This window comes from Cryptomeria japonica, chromosome 5 (assembly GCF_030272615.1).
Source record: "Cryptomeria japonica chromosome 5, Sugi_1.0, whole genome shotgun sequence".
Classification (NCBI taxonomy): Eukaryota; Viridiplantae; Streptophyta; class Pinopsida; order Cupressales; family Cupressaceae; genus Cryptomeria; species Cryptomeria japonica.
In genome coordinates, this window is record NC_081409.1 from 911941417 (window position 1) to 911965084 (window position 23668).

At 39.0% G+C, this 23668-nt stretch overlaps 1 protein-coding gene across 3 annotated transcripts in view; it reads right to left on the reverse strand.

Moving 5' to 3' along the window:
* Positions 1-5489: 5489 nt before the first annotated feature.
* LOC131042942 (DNA polymerase lambda) overlaps positions 5490-23668 on the reverse strand; it is a 328908-nt gene continuing 310729 nt past the window's right edge. For all 3 annotated transcript variants that reach the window (XM_057976282.2, XM_057976281.2, XM_057976283.2), the window contains 2 exons: positions 6163-6244; positions 5490-5842 (listed from right to left, as the gene is read on the reverse strand). In XM_057976282.2, coding sequence (XP_057832265.1) covers positions 5744-5842; positions 6163-6244 — 181 coding nt within the window. In that variant the 3' untranslated portion in view covers positions 5490-5743. The remainder of the gene's footprint in view (positions 5843-6162; positions 6245-23668) is intronic.

The window sequence follows — 23668 nt, forward strand, 5'->3', positions numbered from 1 at the left end:
CTAGCGAGTTGCTTGCCTTTAGCATAGTAGGAGGCTCACCCTAAAATTTGGTTGGGATTTATTAATGGCAATGTGCATGAGGGCCTAATAACTAATAGGAGCATGAATGTGATTACTAAAATTACAAAGGTTGATAGCAGAATAGCATAAACTACAAAATAAATCAACAAAGAAACAATGAGTTTCTTTAAGAATTTACTGAACAAAGTTAATTTGACAAACGAGGAAGAGAAGGAAAATGTATTGACCATTATGCCAACAATAATCGGGGCTTATCAAAATGAGAAATTACTCATGGAGGTTACTTTGGAATAAGTTAAGAAAGTCACCTTCTACCTCAACCTAGACAAGGCTTGGATGCCAGATGGATTTCCAATGGGCTTCTCCAAAACAATTTGGGACATCATTGGTTTGAACCTCTTTATAACTATAGAAGAATCTCGAGAGACAACTATTCTGGAAGTGAATAATCATACTATTTTGGTCTTGATCCTGAAGAAGAAAGAAGCCAACTTGGTGATTGGCTACAAGCCTATTGCACTTGTAATACGGTTTATGAGATTATCACAATATTGATGGCTAACGGATTGAAAGGTGTTATGGTATATATCATTTCAAAAATCCAAAGTGGATTTTCTCCAGGGAGATCCATAGTGGAAGGTATTATAGTAGCACACAAAGAAATCCACATGACAAGAAAGTCTATAGCAATAAGTGTGATCATAAAACCACATATTTTGAAAGCTTATGACCAAGTTGACCAGCAATTCCTACTAGAAGTGTTGAGTAGGTTTGGGTTCAATAAAAGATGGGTTCAATGGATTAGTAGTTGTATCTTAGGTCCTAAGATTTCAAGTTTGGTCAATAGGTCCCTTCAAGGTTTCTTTTCATCTAATAAAGGGCTAAGGAAAGAAGATCCCCCTTTCCTTTTTCTCATAATGGCTGAAGCCTTGGAGAGAAGCATCAATGCAAAAAGGAGGCCAGGAGGTGGCTCCTGGGGTTGAGGCAATGACACACCAACAATTTGTAGACTACACATTGTTGTTTGGAAAGACATGTAGGCGAGAAGCTACAGTGATAAGATCCCTCTTGGACTCTAATTATAGGGCATTTGGACAAAGCATCAATTGGAGAAAATCATAGGTATTCTTTCTCAACCCCCAAACAAGTTTTCAAAGAGACATAGCGAGGATTTTGGATCTTTGAGTTGTCAATTTGCGGGAAAGATTTTTGGGGATGCCCTTGTTTGCTAGGATAAATAAGAAATGCATTTGGGAGCCTTTGATAAAGAATTGTAGAAATGAGATGAAAATTTAGAAAGAGAAATGACCAACTTCAACTAGGAGGATACCAACACTTAAATAACAATCCACATATACTCAATGTCTTGTATGGAGTTGCCAAGATCAATGGAAGATATATTAGTGCAAATTATGAGAAGATTTTTTTGGAGTGACACATTAGATAAATGAAAATTCCCTCTCATTCCTTGGGATAAAATATGTTCCCTAAATGAGGTGGGAAGGATGGGGATTAGACAAATGTTAATTATGAATTTGGCTACGGGAGCCAAATTGGCTTCAAACTTGTATTCTAAAGGTGAGCAGAAATGGGATAAATCCTTAGATAGAAATACCTAGACTCTGATCTCCCAATCTAGACTATCATAGTTGGGGACCCTCCCCAATGATTCACTGTTTGAAATTTCATTTTGGATTACAACGATATTATAATACCAAACATACAACTTGAGATGTGAAGGACAGGAGAAGCACAACCTTTTGGCAGGATTCATGGAAGGGATATGCACCATTGGCCAATAGACATGACTTGAGAACTATTAGGACATAGATAATAAGAGTTTGGGGAAGCAAGGTAAGGGATTATTTGGATATAAATTACATAGTGGAGTTGGCGTTCATTCCAAGAGATTAACGCTCCAGAGGAGCATAAAGAAGAGCTCAAAAAGATCTTTTGGGACAAAGTGATAGTCCTATCAAATGAAGAGGATAAAATCAAATGATGTGGATTGAAGTTTGGGGACTATAGCGTAAAGATTGGCTATAAGATTAAGGAAGCTACGATTAATAAGTAAAATTGACAGCTTCATTTGTTTTGGAACCAAGCATGCCTCCCTAAGGTTGGAAGTGCATCTTATGCAAAGAGGTCAAGGAATTTGCTAATCACCTTCTCCTCACATGGAAGTATTTAATGTCCAAATTGAATTGATAAAGACCAATTCTCCAAGATATCAAATATTGGTTCCTTATGTGGCCCAGACATAAAGAAGGATTTGTTTGCTAGTTTATGGTTTGTTTCACCATTGAGAATTATATGAGAGATTTGGAAGGAATGCAACAAGAATATTTTCTAGGACAAGGAGATGTGTAGGGAAGCTCTACTTGGAAAAATAGAAATGTTGATTGTAGAATTGGTTAACAACACTACAAGAAAATTGAACTTGAGTAAAAATATATTCACAGATTAGGATGACAAGATGATAAAAAAATTCCTTGGTCTAAAGATTCCCCCATTCACGGGGCTCAAAAGGTTGATCTTCCTTTGAATATGAGATTAGGAGTAATTTCAACTATGCTCGAGGTAGGGTGGATGAAAGTTAATTTTGATTGTTCTTTGAAGGGCAATCCTAGAAATAGTAGGGTAGGTTGTGTCGCTAGGGTTCACAATGGAAAAGTGTTAAGCAAGAAAAGGGAATCCCTAGGAGTAATGACAAATAATGATACAAAATTTTGCATTGCTCTCCTAGGACTAAAATGTGGTGAACTAAAAGTAAAGTGTTTGAATTTTGAAGGAAACTCTCTCATCGTTGTCAATGTGATTCGTCAAAAAATGACATCCAATTGGAAATTCAACAAGTGGCTGAAATTGATGTGGGAGTTGATAGGAAAATTTGGTGAGTTCAAAATAACACATGTTTTTCATGAGGGGAATGAGATGGTTGATGATTTGGCCAAATTGGTGGTGGGATAGGAGTTGTTAGCTTAGTCATCGTGAGAGTGGAGGTAATTTAGCCTTTTTTATCACGATGTTAGCATCATCATACTTCCTTAATAATGGGTATATGAGGTGATTGGGGTGTAAGCAAAATGAATGCTGGTTTACTATTTTCAAGAGAAAAGCGTGTGAATGGATTGGCGATGGCGAATGTGAGGATTTATTTTGAGATTGGCAGCAAAGATGGAAGGCATTGTTTTTTTGGAGTGACAACATGACATGGATACCCTTCTAAGGCTTACCCACAAATTGCGAAATGGCCTTCCTGGTTGAGATGACTAATAAAAGGCTAAAATGCATTTTTAAGTTGAACCACGACCTCAATTCATTTGGTGAAGGTCATTTTGGGGAATGAATTTATGAATTTTGGCCATAGACATAAGGTTCAATACAAATGTCTCAACCATATTTCTAGCTATGGTCATATATGTAGGAGAGTCGAAGGACATGACAATAAAGATGTACAAAAAGTTGATAAGGAGCAATTTCTTGGGGGAATTAGAGGGTGTCTTGGAGAGTGTTGTCCCTAGTGTGGGAATGCCTCTACCAAAAGATGATTATGTTATCAAGCAAAGGGGTCAAGAAGAAGACAAATATACACTAAATTTTTTTACTGACCTATCCCTCCTTTCCACAAGGAGAAAGGTCGTGGAGAGGAGCGTGCATTTTATGAAGCAACTGCTTGATTTGGCAGAACGAGAGTTAGGATGGTTGCATGTTTTCATGATGGATGTTATGATTCATCATATTATTGCATCAACACTTGTAGAACTTATCTTAAGAGCATTAAATCATCAATCAAAGATATAATCATTTTATTTTAGCACTTCATTTCAACATTTCTTTAATGTAGTGGAAATGGGGTTCATTAGTGTCAACATGCAAACTAGATGGAAATCAAACCCAATCCCATCGATTACATTGGAGAACCACCAATTAGGCCCAACTTTAGTCCCTTAAGAGAGCTAGGCACTTTGAGTAGTTGTTCTCTTATGATTGATTATGATTGGATAACAATTTTGTTGTGAAAATGCAAGAACTAGACTAAATGGTGCAAAATTGACAATGATAAACAAATATAGACAAATACATATGTGAGAATCAACTGAGATGAACATAATGAGAAATGAGATACAATGATGAACCTACATCTGAAATTTGAGCTCAAAATGGTTGGACATTGTGGCTAGGCACCATAGTCTTGATACGAAGCCTTGCCTCCTCAAATAGCTCATTTAGATTGCTCACCTTCAAATTGTTTTCATAGGGTGTACGCATATCCTTATATGTTGCACATTCAAATATCAAAAGAGGGAGTGCAAAGGGGGGAGGTGGGTTGCAATGGATGTGCTTAGTTTACTTGTTTTGGAAACAATTGGCATTGAACATGTTTGGTTTCTACTAGATTCATTATTTAATTTTGGAATGACAATGAAATTATATAAAAAAAAGAAGTTTTAAGTATTGCAAAGAGTATTAGATTGATTAAATTGTTTTTTCCACATTGTTAAATGACTATTGTTAAAAATAGGGTTAATGCTCATGACCAACATAATGAAATTAGTCGGAATAACTCAAATAAAGTTGTAAAATTCGCAACATAGATAAAGTTGATCACCATTCCCTTCTAGCTTGTCCTAACCTTTAACATTATGATAAGCAAATTCACTCGATTTTATAACTCAAATAATATTCAAGAACAAGATGCATATCACCAATTTATTTGGGTGCCTTCATTATGGTATTGTAAAGAATCTCTCTCTCTCTCTCTCTCTATATATATATATATATATATGGTCACCACCTTTCATCTATTTCTTGATATTGAAAAAGGAGGACTAGGATAAGAATATTGAGAGCATCCACAAAGGAAACACTTTCATCCAATGAGAGTTAAATGGGAAGGATGAAAATGACAAGTGTGACTCCTATCCAAAGAATGTGGTATGGTTAAAGAATGATGTTACCAGATTTTTGCGTTTTGCTATGTTCATCCCTAGCATGGGCACATATGATGCATTGTACAACCAAGTCAAAAGCAATGTTAACTTACAAATGAATTGGCACTTTCAATTGGTCCTAAGACCAATTAATTCTAATGAATGTTAATTTTATCACAAACTTTATTCATTAAGATCTCAAAATGTGTTTGGCAGCTTTGGAAACTTGAACAACACGATTACTCGCTCAACCTGTGGTATGGTTAAAGAATGATGTTACCAAGGTTTTTGCGTTTTGCTATGTTCATTCCTAGCATGGGCACATATGACGCATTGTACAACCGAGTCAAAAGGAATGTTTAACTTACAAATGAATTGGCACTTTCAATAGGTCCTATGACCAATTAATTCTGAAGAATGTTAATTTTATCACAAACATTATTTATGAAGATCTCAAAATGTGTTTGGCAGCTTTGGAAACTTGAACAATGCGATTAGTCACTCAACCAAATTTTGCATCTCAAAATCCATATCTTACAAGCCGAACTGTCATATACATATTATACATCTCCGAGAATCATACAATTTTTCATGGTTGGGATCTTTGTGATTTTGTACAATATGCACAAATTTTACATCAAAAAACTTATGAAGTTAATTGTAAGCATCCAAATTATCACACATTTATTTAAAGTGATCAACATCCTTTGGACATTTTGCCCTCTACGCATAATACAAGCACGTACATGTACGATGAAATTATATTCATTACAATTGACTTTCCCTCATCAAAGATTCCGTTCATTGGGTTCAAGCCAGGGAAATCCAAGATAATCAAAAACCTCTCTTTCTGTTTCGCATCGGACACTTGAACTTGCCTTTGCAACCTGCAAGAAATATTGAATGCTGACCATGATTATACAGAGGTCTACATTTTCTGTATGACGCAAAAAATGATTTCACAAAACAAAGTTTTACGATAAAACATACTTATACATCTTCATTAAAAGAAATGAAATTCATTGTGTAAAAATAAAGCTTTACTACTCTAGAAATGGATTCATATCCTAGAAACTCAAACGGCCACAAACTTTATTGCAGCTGAAACCTTATGTAATTCCACATGGCAATATATTTGGAATCCTTGAAGATTAACGTCCTACTACTATACAAAAAAGATTTGCAGTCTTCAAGTTCAATGCTATACCTTTTTCCCCGCAGATTGTGTGACTGGGTAAAGGCCAGTATCATCAAGTTTGTAGCCTTTTTTATCTGCCAGGAGTCTCAACCTAAAAATACATTGGATCCATGTGATTAGTGTTTGATCATAGCAAGAAAACTGATTGCAAGAAGAAAGTGATACAAAAGTGGAACACGTGGCTAAATTTTGTGATTTAGAGTTGCAAAGGATCTATGTAAAGTTGAGACGTCCCACATCTCTCTGTGGAATAGGGAATTTAAGATGCACCACTCATTTTGCAAACAAATCAAGATGCTCCATCTCCAACAGGGATACTGATCTGTAAACTACTGGAGTTATTCCCCCAAGCAGTCACAAACTTACAGACTTCATCTTTTTGACCCTACAAAATGCCTTCAAACAGACTATCCTCTAGCAAAAATAGAGTTCAAAGCAGTATAACATGTTCATTAAGTTTACATTAACACGTAGAGCAGACAACAAAGATCAACAAATGCAAGAAAAACATGCAGCAGTGACTGAGAGACTCCATGCACCCTGGAGAAATCCTGAATAGGCAAAACTCCAGCAAGAATAAGCTCAAAAGCTTCTCAATCTATTATCTCCAAGACTCATACAAGTGCGTACATGCCTCTAGGGAAACAAAGAGCACACATACACCAAGCTCTCAACACCCACATCTTGTCCTTGCACCAAATAAGCATGCATCTCTGCCGCTACAACAGTCAAAATGAACAATAACACGAAGGATTTGACAGGACCAACACCTTAAACATCTTTCACAAAGCATATATAGACTTAAATTAGCAATCCCATTAGGATTTAGTGGACCAAATAGTTAGTAATAAAGCTCGTAGATAGTGCAAGCAGTTACAGTGTAGAAGGCAGTTAATTTATTTAATTTATATTCCTGCCACTTTGTAAACAGTATAAATGTCTTTTTGCACTTTAGTATCATCAATCAATGGTAATTCTTATCCTTACATTATGTAAAAATTATTGTTCACCAAGTATTGTGATTGTTAATTCAAAATTCAATGTTTATTCGCTCAGTAGAATTTATTATGCCTATCTTTCTGATAAATGTTTACTTCAAATGTCTGGTTATATATGTTAAGGGTTAAATTGCTTTGGTGAATTTGCAAGCTTTGTATTGAGAGTTAGCTCAAAGGTGTAAATAGCGGCTTTGAACTAAATCCTACATTCAATTTACCACATTTTTCATGTTTAAGCGTTAGCCTATTCAACTCTATATGTGTACTTGTATTGTTCAAAATCCATATTTAAATGAACAATGCAACTATCGAGTCTAAGGAATTGTTTTTTGCCAAAAAGCATAAAATTCTTTGCCTAGTGTTGAAAGAGCATCTTAGCTTTTACCTTAGGCAAAACCCAAAGATATACATTTATATTTTATTCAACATGAATGCAAACAACCTCAAAAATCATTGTAAAGATTGTAAATTGCAAGCACATATTGTCTGGTTTAGGTTATTTTTTATTTATTAATGATATCAGTTTTCCAGAAATTCAGCATTGATTATTTTTTATTTTACTAGTAGTTTCCCCTTCTAATCCAAAGAGCAATATTTTTGCACATCTATTTCATTGTGTGTAACATTGAAAGTTGTGAATTAAAGCACTAACAGTTTTTGGCAACTCAACAAGAGAACTACATAAGAATACCATCTTGTCCATCAAGTCATTCCCATTTGGCACAATTGTTTTAGAGTGTACAATTTTTTTCAGATTGAAAAGAAGAATCACTACAAGCTATGGCTAATAATGTGGATAATCCCATCAACAGCCCATGGGGAAATTGGATTAATTTGTTGGCATCGATAGAAAATCATGAGCTTTCTCATGGATCAAGTAAAATTTTTCCCAAGTTCTAGGGTGATAGCAAGTAGGAAGTGTTGGTCTAATTGACTTGTCCCTTGAGCCGTGCTCCCTCTTTCACCTATGCCCAATAATCTCTCAAATAACTTAAATCTTCTGCAGCATTCCAACTCTTCTTCTCAAGACAGTGAATTTGCACCTTGTCTCACTATCTCATTCTCCAATTGTGATGACCTCAATCCGCAAGATCAACCTACCGGGGACACACCATTGTCATCTAATGTCATTTTGCTACATTTCTCCCAAGATGGTCTAATGGATCCCACTTACCCAGCTAGGGATGGCATCACACCTTTACACTTTGTAGTGGCATCCATTGCTCACTGACCACTCGTCGTTCCTTCCTCTTCATTGGTTGACCCAAGCATGATCTCTTTTGGGGATTTAGTTGATTCCTTCCAACCTTCTCACACTATTCGACGTAATAATTTGTCCCCAAAAATAATTCACGATTGGCAAGACAAGTTAGTTGATTGCCAACCTCTAGCTTGCATCCAATGCTCATGTACCACTCATTGCTCCTTGCTCTTCGTTGTTGACCCAAGCATGATCCCTTTTGTGGATTCAGCCGATTCCTTCCAACCTTCTCACACAATTTGATGTAAATAATTTGTCCCAAAAAATAATTAATGATTGGCAAAACAAGTTGATTCCCAACCTCTCTAGCCTATAGATTGAACCTTTAGCTTGGAATTTCCTCAAAAGGTGTTTAGGCTTTGCTATTACCCTATAATTAATTCCTCTCTTGCACTTTCTTATTGAAATGGAGAATGTCCTAAGACCTCTGCAAAATAATTTAAGGCATGCAAAACCCCCTATGCATAACTGTAATGTCCCCTTCTTAGTGAGGAGAATTTCAGTGGGCCATTAGCCTATTCCGGAGACCCGTAGGCTAATTGAAAGAAGAAATTAGGGTTTCCTACTTTGAGGGGGTATGACATGCATTCTGTTCCGAAGAGAATTTTGGACTTACTATTTTTAGTGTCATATTTGACAGTTCCATTTTTAGCAGTTCAGTATTGAACCCCGACACACTTTAGTTTGATGGTTTGCAGCGCCACAATTCATGGTTCGATTTGGCCTTATCAATAATTGATTTACAAGTGAATTTTTAAATATTAATACTTTATATTAAAGTTTAATATTTTCCTAAGTCAGTTGGCGATAAAAAGGAAGAGGAATATTTCATGTTTTAATGTTTTTCTATGTGCAAAAGTGTTCACCTTAGAAAAGTACGAACTTGTGCCTAGACAAGGGGATGCCAAAGTCATATGGTGACTTGAAATGAAATTCAAATGAGGGTTTAAGAATTTAAGCGCCATTTGAAGATGAATTTGAATCTCAAAGTCTATAAATACGAGAGCTTGGCCTCTCATTTGCCATCCATGAATGAAAATATAACGAAGTGCTGTCGAAATTTTCATTGAGCTTCAGGTAAAGCATACCTCCTAGTATTTGCTGGATTTCTTGCTCGCGAGATAGCAACTAATCGAGCTTGAGACCTCTCTTCATTCAGGAGAGCGGATTGAAGGACAAAGATGAAGATTTGTGTTTCTTTTTCAGAAGTGTGGAGTGTTTTCTGAGTTTTTTTATGTTGCTGGTTTGTGTGTGCTGAAGGTGTTTTTTGCTCGTGGCTCCTTGTGTGCTAGACGCGTGGTTCTGGGTATTGGCTCCATCTATTCCTACCCCTTGGGCGATGAAGTTCACCAATTTGTAGCATGTAAAACGCTGATTTGGATTTTTGGTAGCAAGTTGAACTTTCCAGCAGGGTTGTACCTTTCCTTGGATGCCTCGGGTTGCGTGCCGACTGTTTGTGGTGTTCGCAGTGCAGGTTTGAGGTTCTGTTTATGTCGTCTATGTTATATCTCTCATTTTCTTTTGATTTTGTGCAATTCAGAGTTGATTTGGAGAAGTTATGAACAATTTGGGGTGTCCATAGCTTGCTGGTCTGTGTGTTTTTGATGCGTGTTAGTGATTTTCAGAATTGCAAAGTTGTGAATAAGGAGAGTTTTTGGGTGTGAGTAGTTTATGTTGGATGGGGAGTGATTTTCTATTGTTGCTACAGATGTAGAACTTGTTATCAGCACTTGATTCTTCATTCTATATGTTTGTAATGCTGGTAGTAGTACTAACAACAATTTCTTGATCTCTCCTAGTCCCACTGCATAAGTGGTAGAGGCTAGCCTTGCCGCCTAGTTTGGACAGTGAATTTAGTAATTGTAATCCATGTTTGCATTGTAAAGTTGATTAGTACTACTAACAACTATATTTTGGATTGTTGTTATTTGGCCCACTGCATAAGTGGAAGAGGCAGGCTTGTCGCCTTCTTATATATTGTAACATTGTCCTCCCGCTGAATAAGCGGTTGAGTTGATTGTAATGTTGTCCTCCCGCTGAATAAGCGATGGAGTTGATAGTAAATTTCATTTCTAGTCCTCCCACTGCATAGGCGGTAGAGTGATTGTTCTTCAGTTTCTTGTATCATCCTTGGCTGGTTTACCACCAAGTGATCTTCAATATTCTCCATATCCCGCTGAAAAGTGGAAGGGGCTGGCTTGCTGCCCAGATATTGTAAGAAGTTTTCAGTTTGCATCTAACGATCCCCTATGCACTATATGTTCTCACCCTCCCAGATTGGGCTCTTGGTGATCAAAAGGTGTTAGGGTTGCTTTCCGCAAGATTTAAGATTTTAGTTCTAACCCTAACAGGTGTTTGTATTGCTTGCAAATCTGAAAAAATAATTGGAAAAAATTAAGGGGAATATTACAATAACATTCCTTGTGCTAAACTTGTCACCTTCAAAGTTTCAAACAACTAAGTAGACGAAGGCAATGCCACCATCATCTTAAACAAAGATGATTATGTAGCTGTTGATGTGTTTTTCATGCACATGCGAACACAGAATAAAATACCTAAAGGTACCTTATCCTCTCTTGAGCAAAGTTTCCCGACTGCTGAAGATCTCGCCGAAGGATCAGTCGAGGCAACTCCAAGGTTCTTGTATGTAGGTTCTCTACTCGTGGATAAGCTCTTTGTGGTATGATGTGATTTTGTTGGAATCACAAGGGGACTTACACTTGATGACTAAACGTCTGATTTGCTGGAATCACAAGTCCTATTTACTAACTGGAAGACAAACAAATGGCAAAAGATGCAGGGTTCAGGAAGTCTACTCTACTACCTAGAATGCGAGAAGATGGATGAATGACTAGGTGGAGTCCTACTGGGTTGGGTCTCACCATCAGGCTTGAACAATTCAACACTAGCTCAATGCGATCTTCTAAGGGGTGCTTTCAATATGTTCAAATCGTACACCATCAGACACTGATCACCATTCAAGATAATGCATGAACAATAGACGTGCAACGACTTAAGATTAAGCTCATTTTATTCCAATTGACCACGCAAGGCGCACTTACCATCAGCAAGAGGCTAGTGGTTTGGATTAGACGGATTCCACACAGGTGCATTCAACAATTTTCTTCATTCAATCTAATCATCTACCATCTAGAATTGAAGATTCAACAAGAAACCATGCATATTGCAAGAAACGACACACTTCACCATAACTTCAATGAAAATGGAGCTTATTTACAATCAATGGCAACAATTTCTTGCCTTGTCCTCCTATTCTACTCTAACTGCTATTCTATTTGCTATTAATCATTAGCTATTCTAACCTCTATGAACTAACTATTCACCTTCTAACTATTAATGACTAACTATTAGCCTTTACAAATGAGGAGCCAGGGCTTATATAGTGCCCTCAATACAATTCGATGGCTCAGATCAATTTGAGATCAATGGCCAAGATTTTACAATAAAACCCTAATTAGGGTTTGTTACAACAAACTTAATTCTGACCAATGAAATAATTGCATTATTTGGACACATGTCTTCTCTGGAATATTTGACCAATGGATAGCCGGGGTAGGTACATCGAAGTTAGTGCCATCTTTGATGAGTCAGGTACATTGAATCTGGACACGCTGAGGTGGACCAATCCGACTGGAGGAGTGATGACTGAGATGCCACCTTGTCTTTCCTTCAAATGTTGGACTGGAAGAGGTCGTCCTTGATGAGGCTGGGATGGAGAAGGTCGTCCTTGTTGATGCTGGGCTGGAGAAAGTCGTCCTTGTCCTGGCCTGGTCTTCTTTCATCTGCCAAAACAAACCAAAAGATGATTAAGGACACATAATAAATTCATTTCAACATAGCATTTCCTACCTTAAATCATCAACAAGAAGATATCAAAATGAAGTTTGCTTAAAATCCTTTCCAAGGACAGGCTCCATAAGAATTTCGCCCTGGACCCTTTGGAAGGGTCAGGGGCGAATTTTGCATTCCTGGCTTAAATTCTTCTCACCTTGTGATCATACTTTCTTAGATACATGCCCAAGGAAGTCCTCATTCTCAACCAACACCAAGCTTGATGTAAATTTGGGGCAAAAATGGAGGTTTTAAGAATTTCGCTCTAGACCCTTTAAGGGTCAGGAGCGAAATTCCAATTTTAGCTCAATATTTGCATCTTTGGTGGATAAACATCTTTCCAAGGCATTCCAAATAGCTTCTCTCACCCTAGTCTAGGCCTGACTTAGCACAAAATTTGGAGAAAAGGATGGTTTTAGCGTTTTTCGCTATGGACCCTTTGGAAGGGTCAGAAGCGATTTTCAAGTTTTGAGCATATTCCTCCATCCTTTCAACTTCAATTCTCCTCCAAGACTAAGGACACATTGCCTCACTCCTATCTAGGCCATAAAAATCAAAATTTCAACTTGTCTTGCAAAGAAAGTAGGTGATCCTAGGATTTTCGCTCTGGACCCTTTGGAAGGGTCAGGAGCGAAATCCTCGGTTTGGGCTAATTTCCATCATTTTCAACACCAACTAACTTCAAAAGGCAAGAACATGTCTCCTCGCACCCATCCAAGCCATGAAAACCTAACGTTTGACTAGACTTGCAAGGAAAATAGGTGGTTTTAAGATTTTCGCTCTGGACCCTTTGGAAGGGCCAGGAGCGAAAATCACCTTTTGGCTCAATTCCTTCAAGTTTGATAATCATTGTTAAGTCAAAGTCATTCCTGAGGACCTCTCCCATCAAAACTCACCTTAGTCAGCACTTGGCTTGGCACAAATTTGGGAAAAAAGGTGATTTAGAGAAAATTCACTCTGGACCCTTTGGAAGGGTCAAGAGCGAATTTCTTAATTTAGGCTTATTCCTCCATCATTTCAAGTTGCACTCACCTCAAAAGGCTAGAAAACAATTCTCCTCTCAACGTCCAACCCAAGTTTAACTTGATTTTGCAAGGCAAAATAGGTGATTTTAAGATTTTCGTCTTGGACCCTTTGGAAGGGTCAGGTGCGAATTTCCTCCTCTGGCCTAAAATCATCATTCCTGGAGACAACAATCAACTCAAGGGCAATCTTAAGGGCATCTTTCACCTTGGTCTAGGCATAGCTTAGCATAAATTTGAAAGGAATAGGTAGATTTTAGGTTTTTCGCTCTGGGCCCTTTGGAAGGGTTAGGAGCAAAAATCTTGTTTTAGGGCTATTTTGCCATCCTTTCAACTTCAAATTACCTCCAAGACTTAGAACATCTTGCCTCACTCCTCTCCAGGGTATAAAAACCAAAATCTTGACTTGATTTGCAAGGAAAAAAGGGTGATCTTAAGAATTTCGCTCTAGACCCTTTGGAAGGCTCAGGAGCGAAAATCTCATTTGGCTTCAAAATTTGCATTCTTGGTGACCAAAATCCACTCCAAAGCAATCCAAATGACCTCTCTCATGCTTGTCCAAGCTTGGCTTTGTTCAAAATTTGGAAGAAAAGATGATTTTAAGGATTTTCGATCTGGACCCTTTGGAAGGGTCAGGAGCGAAAATCTCTTTTAGGCTCAATTCCTTCATCTTTCATGGTCTCTAGCAACTTAAAGTCACTCTTAAGGGCAACTTCCTCTTGGTTTTGCCTTATCCCACACTTGACCTAGCAAAAACTTGATAGCAAAAAGAAGTTTTGAGAAAATTCGCTCTCGACCCTTTGGAAGGGTCAGGAGCGAAATTTTCATTCTTGACCAAAAATCATTATTTTTTCAACTTGAAACTTCTTTGCAAGGTACGATTTCATCTTTCATTGCCCTAAGAACAAGGTTTCATGTCCAAGAAAGGTCAAAAAAGTAGGCTAATAAGGAATTTCACTCTGGACCCTTTGGAAGCGTCAGGAGCGAAATTCACTTTCCTGGCTAGAATCCTTCATTTTCATAACTTCCAAACATTCTCAAAGGCTAAATCATACTCATTCTTCTTCTCATCATGTCTTGGTCATCAAGATTTGGCTAAATAAGGAAAGAAATGCCTCTTAGAGAGATTTTCGCTCTGGACCCTTTGGAAGGGTCAGGAGCGAAAATCTTAACTTGGGCTAGATTCTTCATTTCTCCCTTTCAAAACGACCTCAAGAGGCAAAGACAAGTTCTTTCTCTTCCATCCACATCATAACAAATCAAAACTTGATCTTCTTCATTGCAAAAATAAGAGCTTTTAGGAATTTCGCTCTGGACCCTTTGGAAGGGTCAGGAGCGAAATTCCAATTTTGGTCCAAAATCCTTCATTTCTCAACGCTTTCAAACACTTAAAAAGGCAACAAGAATGTCCATCCTTCCTTCCAAGATACCCTGGAAATAAAAAATTAGTCAAACTTAGGAGGAAATGAGCTTTAAGAAGATTTTCGCTCTGGACCCTTTGGAAGGGTCATGAGCGAAAATCTCATTCTAGGCTAGATTACTCACTTTTCAAACTTCGAACCACCTCAAGAAGCAAACTTAGATCATTTTCCACCTGAGGAAGAAGGTTTCAAGGTCAAACAAGGTAGCAAATGAAGTTTATGATGAATTTCGCTCTAGACCCTTTGGAAGGGTCAGGAGCGAAATTCTCCTTTAGGCCAAAATCTTGTTCTTCAAAATCAATCAAACTCCCTCTCAAGGCAAAAACATACCCATTCATCTCCCATCAAGCCAACGCCTAGCCAAAATAAGGAGGAAAACAAGAGTTATAAAGATTTTCGCTCTAGACCCTTTGGAAGGGTCAAGAGCGAAATTCCTAATCTTGGCCAAGATCCTGACTTCATTTTCACATTTCTTCATTCAAACAAGCGTTTTTACCTTCATTCAAGCCTATGAATGCATTAGTTGTAGGTTTTGGTCAAAGTAGAATGTCTTATGGAGAATTTCGCTCTGGACCCTTTGGAAGGGCCAGGTTTGAAATTCGCTTTGGACCCTTTGGAAGGGTCAAGAGCGAAATTTGACATTTTGGACTCTCCGTCAGGATCATTTTATGGAATATAATATTTAAGTATAAGTGAAGTTATATTCCATATATACTTTTAGGATGTTTGAGAGTGGTTTCGGACCTCCAGGAGTTATATTGCAAAATCTAGTTTTTGGAGGATGCTTCAGTTTTCCAGACTTAGTCAAATTTCAAGATCAGGACATTCCAAACTTAGCCAAATTTCAGGATCAGGGCATTCCAGACTTAGCCAAATTTCAGGGCATTTGAAGATCAGGATGACATTCCAGACTTCATCACTCACCAACTCGACCTAGCTCAGACCTTCAAGAATGATACCCACTCACATAGCAAGACACAATTAGCAACAAGAGCAAAACCAGGCCCTAAGGAAGACTCTCAAAGAAATCCTAACCTGGAGCACCTGCTGACTCCCCTAGCTCAAGCAAAGCCTACCATCCTATTGATCCCCTTGACAGCACTCATCCTGCAAAGGCTAACAGACAAAACCCTAAAAGACCTAGAAAACAAACCCTAGAAAGCAAAAAGCAGGGGTCCCCATTTGCACTGGGGCGATGTGTGAATACGTCACAACAGTAGCCAAGATGTTTGATCACCTTAACACTACAAAACCTTGATAACAATAAAAAATGCCATTGCCCTCTCCTCTTTTGATGACAAGACCAGGAAGCATCTCATGTCAAACAAAGGAATTAGCTCTTGCATTCATGGGGACCTAAAAATTCATAAATTAGATATCCTCCTTAGACCAATCATGGATATCTGTAATATTCCTTTCTAGAACATTTCTAATTTTTGCCCTAAAACAATAATTCCAACTTAAAATGATAATTTCATTATATTTATAAATATTTTACCTAAAATGATGAAAATTTATCATAATATTAAACTTTATAATTCTATGAATAATTTAGAGAACATGCTAGCTGAATACGAAGAACAATGAGCACTTTTGGTGCGGCTGTTGCCCGCGTGAGCTAGGGTTTGACCTTGGCCGTGTTTTCTCTCTACTTTGGGTGTTTGTGGGGTCTACTACGGGGGTGTGTGGGGTCGTCTGCAGTGAGTGTGGGGATCTTTGGTGCATGGGTTTTTCTAGGGTGGTGCGCTCTGTTTTTGGGTTCTTCGGGGGTGTGCTGTAGCGCTTGGGGTTTGTGGTGCCGTGTGGGGGTGTTTGGAGTTTGTGGGGAGTGTGGCATCTGGAGTTTTATGTGTTGGCATGGGGCTTCTACAGGTTGTGATTGGTGCATATTAATATGGCTGGGAAAGCTTTGTCTTCCTATTTGGTGATTGCTGATGTTGGGAGGCACAATGGCTCCTCTTCAAGTGTGCATGTGAATCCTCCAGAGTCCTTTTATGTGGGGGAGGGGTCCAAACTCAAGAAAGTGAATGGTTGTTTGCCACAATGTCAAGATCGACCGGTGTTGGTGATTCCCTCGGAATTTGTGGTGAAGGATGTTTCATATTTGAGCAACCATGCTTTGATCTACAAATTTCTTGGGATTCACATTTCTCTCTCAGCTTTGGATTCATGGATCCTTCGCACTTAGCAGATTGAGGGGGAAATGGAGCTCATGTCGGCGGCTAACAGTTACTTTATGGTTGTTTTTTCCAATATGGCTAATAGGAATCTTGTTTTTGAGGGAGGTCCATACTTTTACAATCGTGTTGGTTTGTTCATTAAACCATGGTAATTCTGCAGAAGATTTTCTCTCGAGGGTTCTTGTGTGGGTTCATCCTCTGTGTTTGCCTTTGGAATTTTGGTGAGAGGATATTTTGCGATAGATTGCTGCATTACTTGGCAAACCGAATGCAATTTCTCAACAAACCATAGACAAAAAGGTAATTTCATTCGCTCGTATCTGTGTTGAGGTTGATTTAAATAACCCTTTCCCAGATTCACTGGAGATTTGTTTAGGGTCTATGTCTTGGGTTCAGCAGTTAGACTATGAATCTCTCCCTTTTAGATGTAGATTTTGTCATGAATATGGTCATCTTTAGCGTCAATGTCCCTGAGTTTCGAGATCTGCTACTAGTAATAATTCCTCTTCTTCCCTGCATGCAGCGGGGGATAAAATAGGCAAAGGTAATGCTCCTGTGTCGGATGGGGGTTTTGCAAGGGATGGTTTTGAGCTAGTTAAAACTCACACTAAGGGTCGGGGGCAAAAGAGGTCCGTTAAGGATCAACAGAGTGAGGAGGATTTTAATCGTTTTGAGGTTTTGGCATTGGAGGAAGGGATTCCACTTGAGGCATCTTTTGGGGCTATGGAGATGGCTTTGCCAGAGGGGGTTGGTCTAGATATTCTGATCTCTCTGGCCCCTTAGATCCCCAAGGATAATTCTGCAAGTAAGATGGTGCAAGAACTACCTGTTTTTGATGTCATGCAAGATGATTTGGTTTTGGCAGATTTGGCCAAATAGGTTTTGAAGTCTGGCAAGGGCAGGGGTTCTTCCCAAGTTTTGGGTATAAGCCAGCGACCTCATAAGAAATGTACATTGGATACTTCTAAAGGTGGCCGGAAAAAGGATCAGGAGAAGCTACAATTAGTTGGGGATTTGTTGGAGTCACGTTTGGTGAAACCAATTGACTCCCACTTCTCACAACCCCTCAAATGATCATTCTTTCATGGAATGTGTGGGGGTTGAATAGCCCCTCCAGACAAAAATCTATTCATGAGTTGGTTCGTGCTCATTCTCTAGATATTTTTTGTATATAGGAGACTAAGCTTTTGGTTGATCTTATGCTTCAACATGCTCCGATTGTGTGGCGTTATGGTCAGTGTCAATGTATTGGTTCCCTAGGTTGCTCAAGTGGATTGGCCCTCTTTTGGGACCCCACCAAGATTGTTCCTCTTTGGTGGCTCTCTTGCCAGTCTTCTCTCTCTTTGGCTGCCTCTAGTCTGGAATCTGGTGAGATTATTTTAGTTACTAATGTCTATGCTCCCATTGATATTCGGGGTAAAGCCCAGCTTTGGTCACATCTCAGGTATGTTTGGTCATGTGCTCCTTACCTTCCTTGCGTTCTTGCTGGCGACTTTAATTCTGTCCTGAGCTTGGCTGAGAAGAGGGGAGCTTTAGCTAGATTGGGTCCTATTCTCTTTCAGGCTAATGTGGATTTTCTTGGCCTAGTTGATGTTAAGCCATCTAATGGAGTCTTCACTTGGGCTAATCGGAGGTGTGGTGAGGATGATATTTCAGATAGATTGGGCAGAATTTTGGTCTCAAGTTACTGGGTTGGAGATAGGTTGCTTTCTAGTTTAGAGATCCTTGACTGGCGAGGTTCTGATCATTGGCCAATCAAGTTTTCTGCCAGGTTGGTTAGAGGTCCTAAGAATACTTCTTTTAAATTTCAGCTCATGTGGCTTCGTGATGAATCTCTTCACAATCTTATGGTTCAATGGTGGCACGATAGGGGCCCTGCCTATGGTACAACAATGTATACCTTTGTTAAGAAGTTGCAGTTTGTGAAATACCAACTTAAAGAATAAAATAGGTTGTGTTTTGGCAATCTTTTTTGAAGGAAAAGAAGTACCCAAGAGTGCCTGGATGTTATTACTCGCCAAATTCAGGACTTTGGCTTCTTTGACGGGTTGGGCAGAGCTGAGTCTCGGGCCTTGAAGGATTTGGAGGAGTGGGAACTTAGGGAAGAGATCTTCTGGAAGTAGAAAGGTCAGATAGATTGGCTTCAAGCGAGGGACCGTAATACAACTTTTTTCCATAAGTCTGTTCAGGCTTGTCGTCAAAAGAGTGTTATTTCTTCATTGGTTAATCCTCAAGGTATCCAGCTGACCTCTATCTAGGCGATGACACATGAGGTTTATTCTGCCCTTTTTCTGGATGATGTGCCCCCTGCTCTTGTGGAGGAGAACCAAATTCTGGCATGCATCCCTTCTTTAGTCACTAATATGATGAATGAATCTCTACTTCGTTCGGTGACTTTGTTTGAACTTGAAGAGGTTGTTTCCGGGATGGCCAAAGGCAAAGCTCCTGGCCCAGATAGCTTTCCAATTGAATTTTTTCAAGAATTTTGGGATATTATCAAGTCAGATTTGCTTGCGGTTGTTCAAGAATCTTAAAATAGCAAGCAAATGCTTCGTGCCTTGAATTCTACCTTCCTCGTTCTTATCCCCAAAAAGGAGGGTGCAAATCAGCTAGATTTCTTTAGACCCATTGCCTTGTGCAATGTTGTGCATAAAATTATCACTAAATTGATTGTAGAAAGAATTATAATTTGGCTTCCTTCACTGATCTTTGATGAGCATGGGGGTTTTGTGGTTGACAGACAAATTCTGGATGGGGTTGTTATTGCTTTTGAAGCTACTCATTCCATGGTAGTGTCTAAGGAGAGATCTATGTTTATCAAATTGGACATAGCTAAAGCTTACGATAGGGTTAAGTGGTGTTTTATGCGCAAGATACTCTTGGCCTTTGGCTTCAGATTGGATTGGGTTAGTTGGGTAATGAGTTGTGTGACCTCTGCTTCCTTCTTTGTTCTTATCAATGGTGAGCCTTCCCAGTTATTTGGAGCTTCCAGGGGTCTGTGACAAGGGGTCCCTCTTTCTCTGTAATATCCCTTGGCTAATCTGACCCTGTTTCGCTTATTTGAACCCCAAGGAATATTGTCAAACACTTGGCATACAATGTTTGAAGCCGCTGTAGTGAATTCTTTATTTGTCTTCTTTGGGTTTGTAGGCTGCAAATGAAGTTATGGAAAGCTTCTGACAATGCAAAGTTGTTATAGAAATGATATACTAGCTGTTTTAGACCTTTCCACACATATGTAATGACTGAAATTAACTAGTACAGCTAGTTGACATTAAGACAAACACTTGTCATGCATCCCAATGTATACCTACAGCCATTAGGCATTTAAGCAAACAATTGGCATGAAAGCTAAGTGGCTGATCAATGTTGAATGTTACCATGAATGTGGAATATGCAAATTATATCTCCATTAAACATATGCAACCTCCAAGTACTTCATGATATAATCATAATAGAAAATGATGCAATGAAGTAATGATTTTCTAATACAATGACCATAGATAGAAAACCTGGAATTTCAATCGCTGCCTTGATATATTGGTTTGATTCTCCTCATATGCAAATCCCTTGTCAAATATATATAGCTGTTCAACCTTTCTAAATCCCCTTCTATAGAACTCAAACTATTGTAGCGCACTGTTCACGGCCCTGTAGCGCACTGTTCATGGCACTGTTCACGGCACTGTAGCACACTGTAGTCTCTTTCAATCTGCAAACAAACTCTGAAATAAACCCTCCAATCAGCTCAATATTGACTTCTGAATGAAGCCAACTCTCACAAGCATAATCAGATGATATTGCACACCCTCTATATGTTGTTACAATGAAGAAGCCACACTCTCCAATGCCGACAAGCCTTGAATCCTGCAGAAACCCTTGGTATTCTACACTTCAATGCTCCAGAGAAACTTCAATCAAAAACTAAGATCACATAATCAATCCCCCTTCTCTTCTTTTCAAAAGCCTTATATATATTTCCCATGAAGGTTTGATTTTCTCCAATAAGGCATTAAATCAATTAATGATATTAAATGACATTTAATGATATAATATTTTCACTTTGTCATTTAATATTTCACCTTGGTAAAAGAGCCACAATTAATTAATTAAATGGTCCCCTTTAATGATACTTGGACCCTTACTTACGTTATAATATAAAATTATATTATAACTCAATAATATAAGCTCAAAACATTAATGTTTATTTAAACTAAATAAACATTAATATCTCCATTAATATTCAACATTTTTGAGCGCTGTCTGAACTGGGAGCTGACATGATGAAGCTGCATATGACCATACCCCCTTTACTAAAAATAGCAGGGGTCCATCTCTAACATCCCAAGACTTACTAAAAATAGGAAGTAGAGCAAATGATGTCCGAATGATGCCAAACGAAGACCAAACTGAAGCACTCTGAACACTGGAGATGATACCAATCCTCAAAAGACCCTCTATCCAACACATTAGCCTACGAGGGTCAGGATAATAGGCTAATCTCACAAAATCCAAGTCTGCTAAAATGGGGACATTACATTCTCCTTACATGTTTATTATTATGGTTGATGGCCTGGGCCGATTCATTAAGTCCCGGGTTTCTTAGGGCGTGATTTGAGGTTGGAATTAGGGCACTGGCTTACCTATAATTTCACATCTTCAATTTGTGGATGATACTGCTCTTCTTGGGTTAGCTCACCTTCATGAAGCTAAATCCTTCAAGCATACGTTGGATGTCTATTTAGCTGCGTCGGGACAACAGGTGAATGAGCACAAGTCCTCTATCTATTTTCTTAATACCCCTAAAGCTATTCAAAGAAGAATTGCCACTGATTTGAGGTTCCAAATTGGATCTCTCCCTTTCATCTATTTGGGTATTCTTCTTGCTGTTAGTCAGCAGCTTAGACCTTCCTGGCAAGACCTACTAGATAAGCTGTGTCGGAAGGTCAACCATTGGACTCATAGGTGGCTGTCTACGGCTGCTCGAGTTACTCTCCTTCAATCTGTGATTTAGGCTCTTCCTATTTACAGGGGTTTTGTTCAAGCTGCTCAAAAGTATTTCCTTGAGGAATTTGATCCTTTGTCTCGCCAATTCCTTTGGAGTGGCAACTTGCATTCTTCTAAGTGGAGCTTGGTTAAATGGGATTCAGTTTGCCGCCCTAAAACTAAGGGTGGCCTTGGCCTTCGATCTGCGATCTTGAATAGCCAAGTTCTTGTGGCTAAGTTATACTAGAGGTGGTGTACCAATGTTAGGGGTAAAAACGTATGTTAGTACGAATAATAATTATAAGTGTGTTATGTGTGTTTATGTTTTGCTATTGCCGAGAGGTTCCCGTCGAGTAGTTGGGAGTTGGTGACGGTTGGCAACTTGGCCAACCGTCGGGTCTATATAGTGTTTGGTTGGAACCTCGATAGGGGAGCATGTATGGAAGGGGAGACATTGGAATAAAGATATAACTTTTTGGTCTAATTACTATCATCTGTTGTTTATATTATGATGTACAGTTGTTCTGTTCTATGAATGCTTGGTACGTGTAGGTACCACTGTGTTATTGATTATCCACCACTATACATTTAGGACTAAACATTTTGGCGCCGTTGCCTAAACAAACCTGGAGATAACCATGGCGGCAGGCGGAAGCAATTAATGGGCCGACCATTTAACCAGCAATTAATTGTCGTGGACAGCGACACACACGAAGAGAGTACCGCGGAAGAGGAACGAGAGGATCAGTTGATGGCAGACTTGGTGGAGTTGTGGGACGTGTCGGTCACGCAGTACGTACGACGAGAGGCTCAGGAGAGAGCCGTCTCGGAAGGTATGGTACGTGGTGAACTCATCGTTAGCACCCCCGTCTTTGACCTACTCGAAAGTATTCCAAGGTTACTCGCCAGGAATTTGATTGCACTCCAAGACCAAAGGGAGGAAACGGCAAAGGAACTTCGACGACAACAAGTTCTCCGACAGTACGAGGAACGGAGTCATAGGGAGGAAGAGGAGAGGGAGGCCAGTCAGCGCCGTACCTCTGGCACTTGATGCCCCTACGACCGAACAAAGACAGACATACCACTGCTATCGAAGGAGTAAACAAGGGAACTGTACGACAATCCCTCTGCATAAAAGAACAGGCCAACATGAGACGACGACTAAGAGAGGTTGCCGACTCAAGGAGTCCGGAGAAACACAACAGAAGTCGGGGTGTGAGTCAGAGTCGTAGTCGGGAGAGGCAAAAACCGTGTACGTGGAAGGAGTTGGTCGAGGTCGCCAGGAACCTGCCACTTCCAGACGTAGCGTGTTGTCCTCATTTTTGTTTCCAAAAATGAAGGACCACTACGTTGAAATTTTTGTGAAAAAATGAAAAATTTTACTCTATGGCACGCTTCCTGAGGCAGAATTTTGACTAATCCTTGGACTGGTTTAATTCTCAGTCCATTCTCAAACTACGTTTCGAATTTCGTCCAATTCTGGGTTCGTTTGCTATGCCTTTCCTTCAATTTTGGGTTTTAAAACCCCGACTGCAGGTGGAGAATTTTCTTCAAACTGCAAGTTTTAATGATATTCATTGTTTTGGTCTTTGTAGGGGAATTTTTGACTGATTACATGTGCACTTTTATTTCAAATATGTTACTTGTAATTTGTTTTAAGTTTCCCCTTTGTTGTTTTTATCTTTTTATTGTTTTTTGGTCATGTTTAGTTAAAATAGGGATTTTTTGGCTCAACTGCAAGTAAACTTGTAGTTTGGTCAAAAAACCCCTACTTTAATGGTTTTTACATGTAATA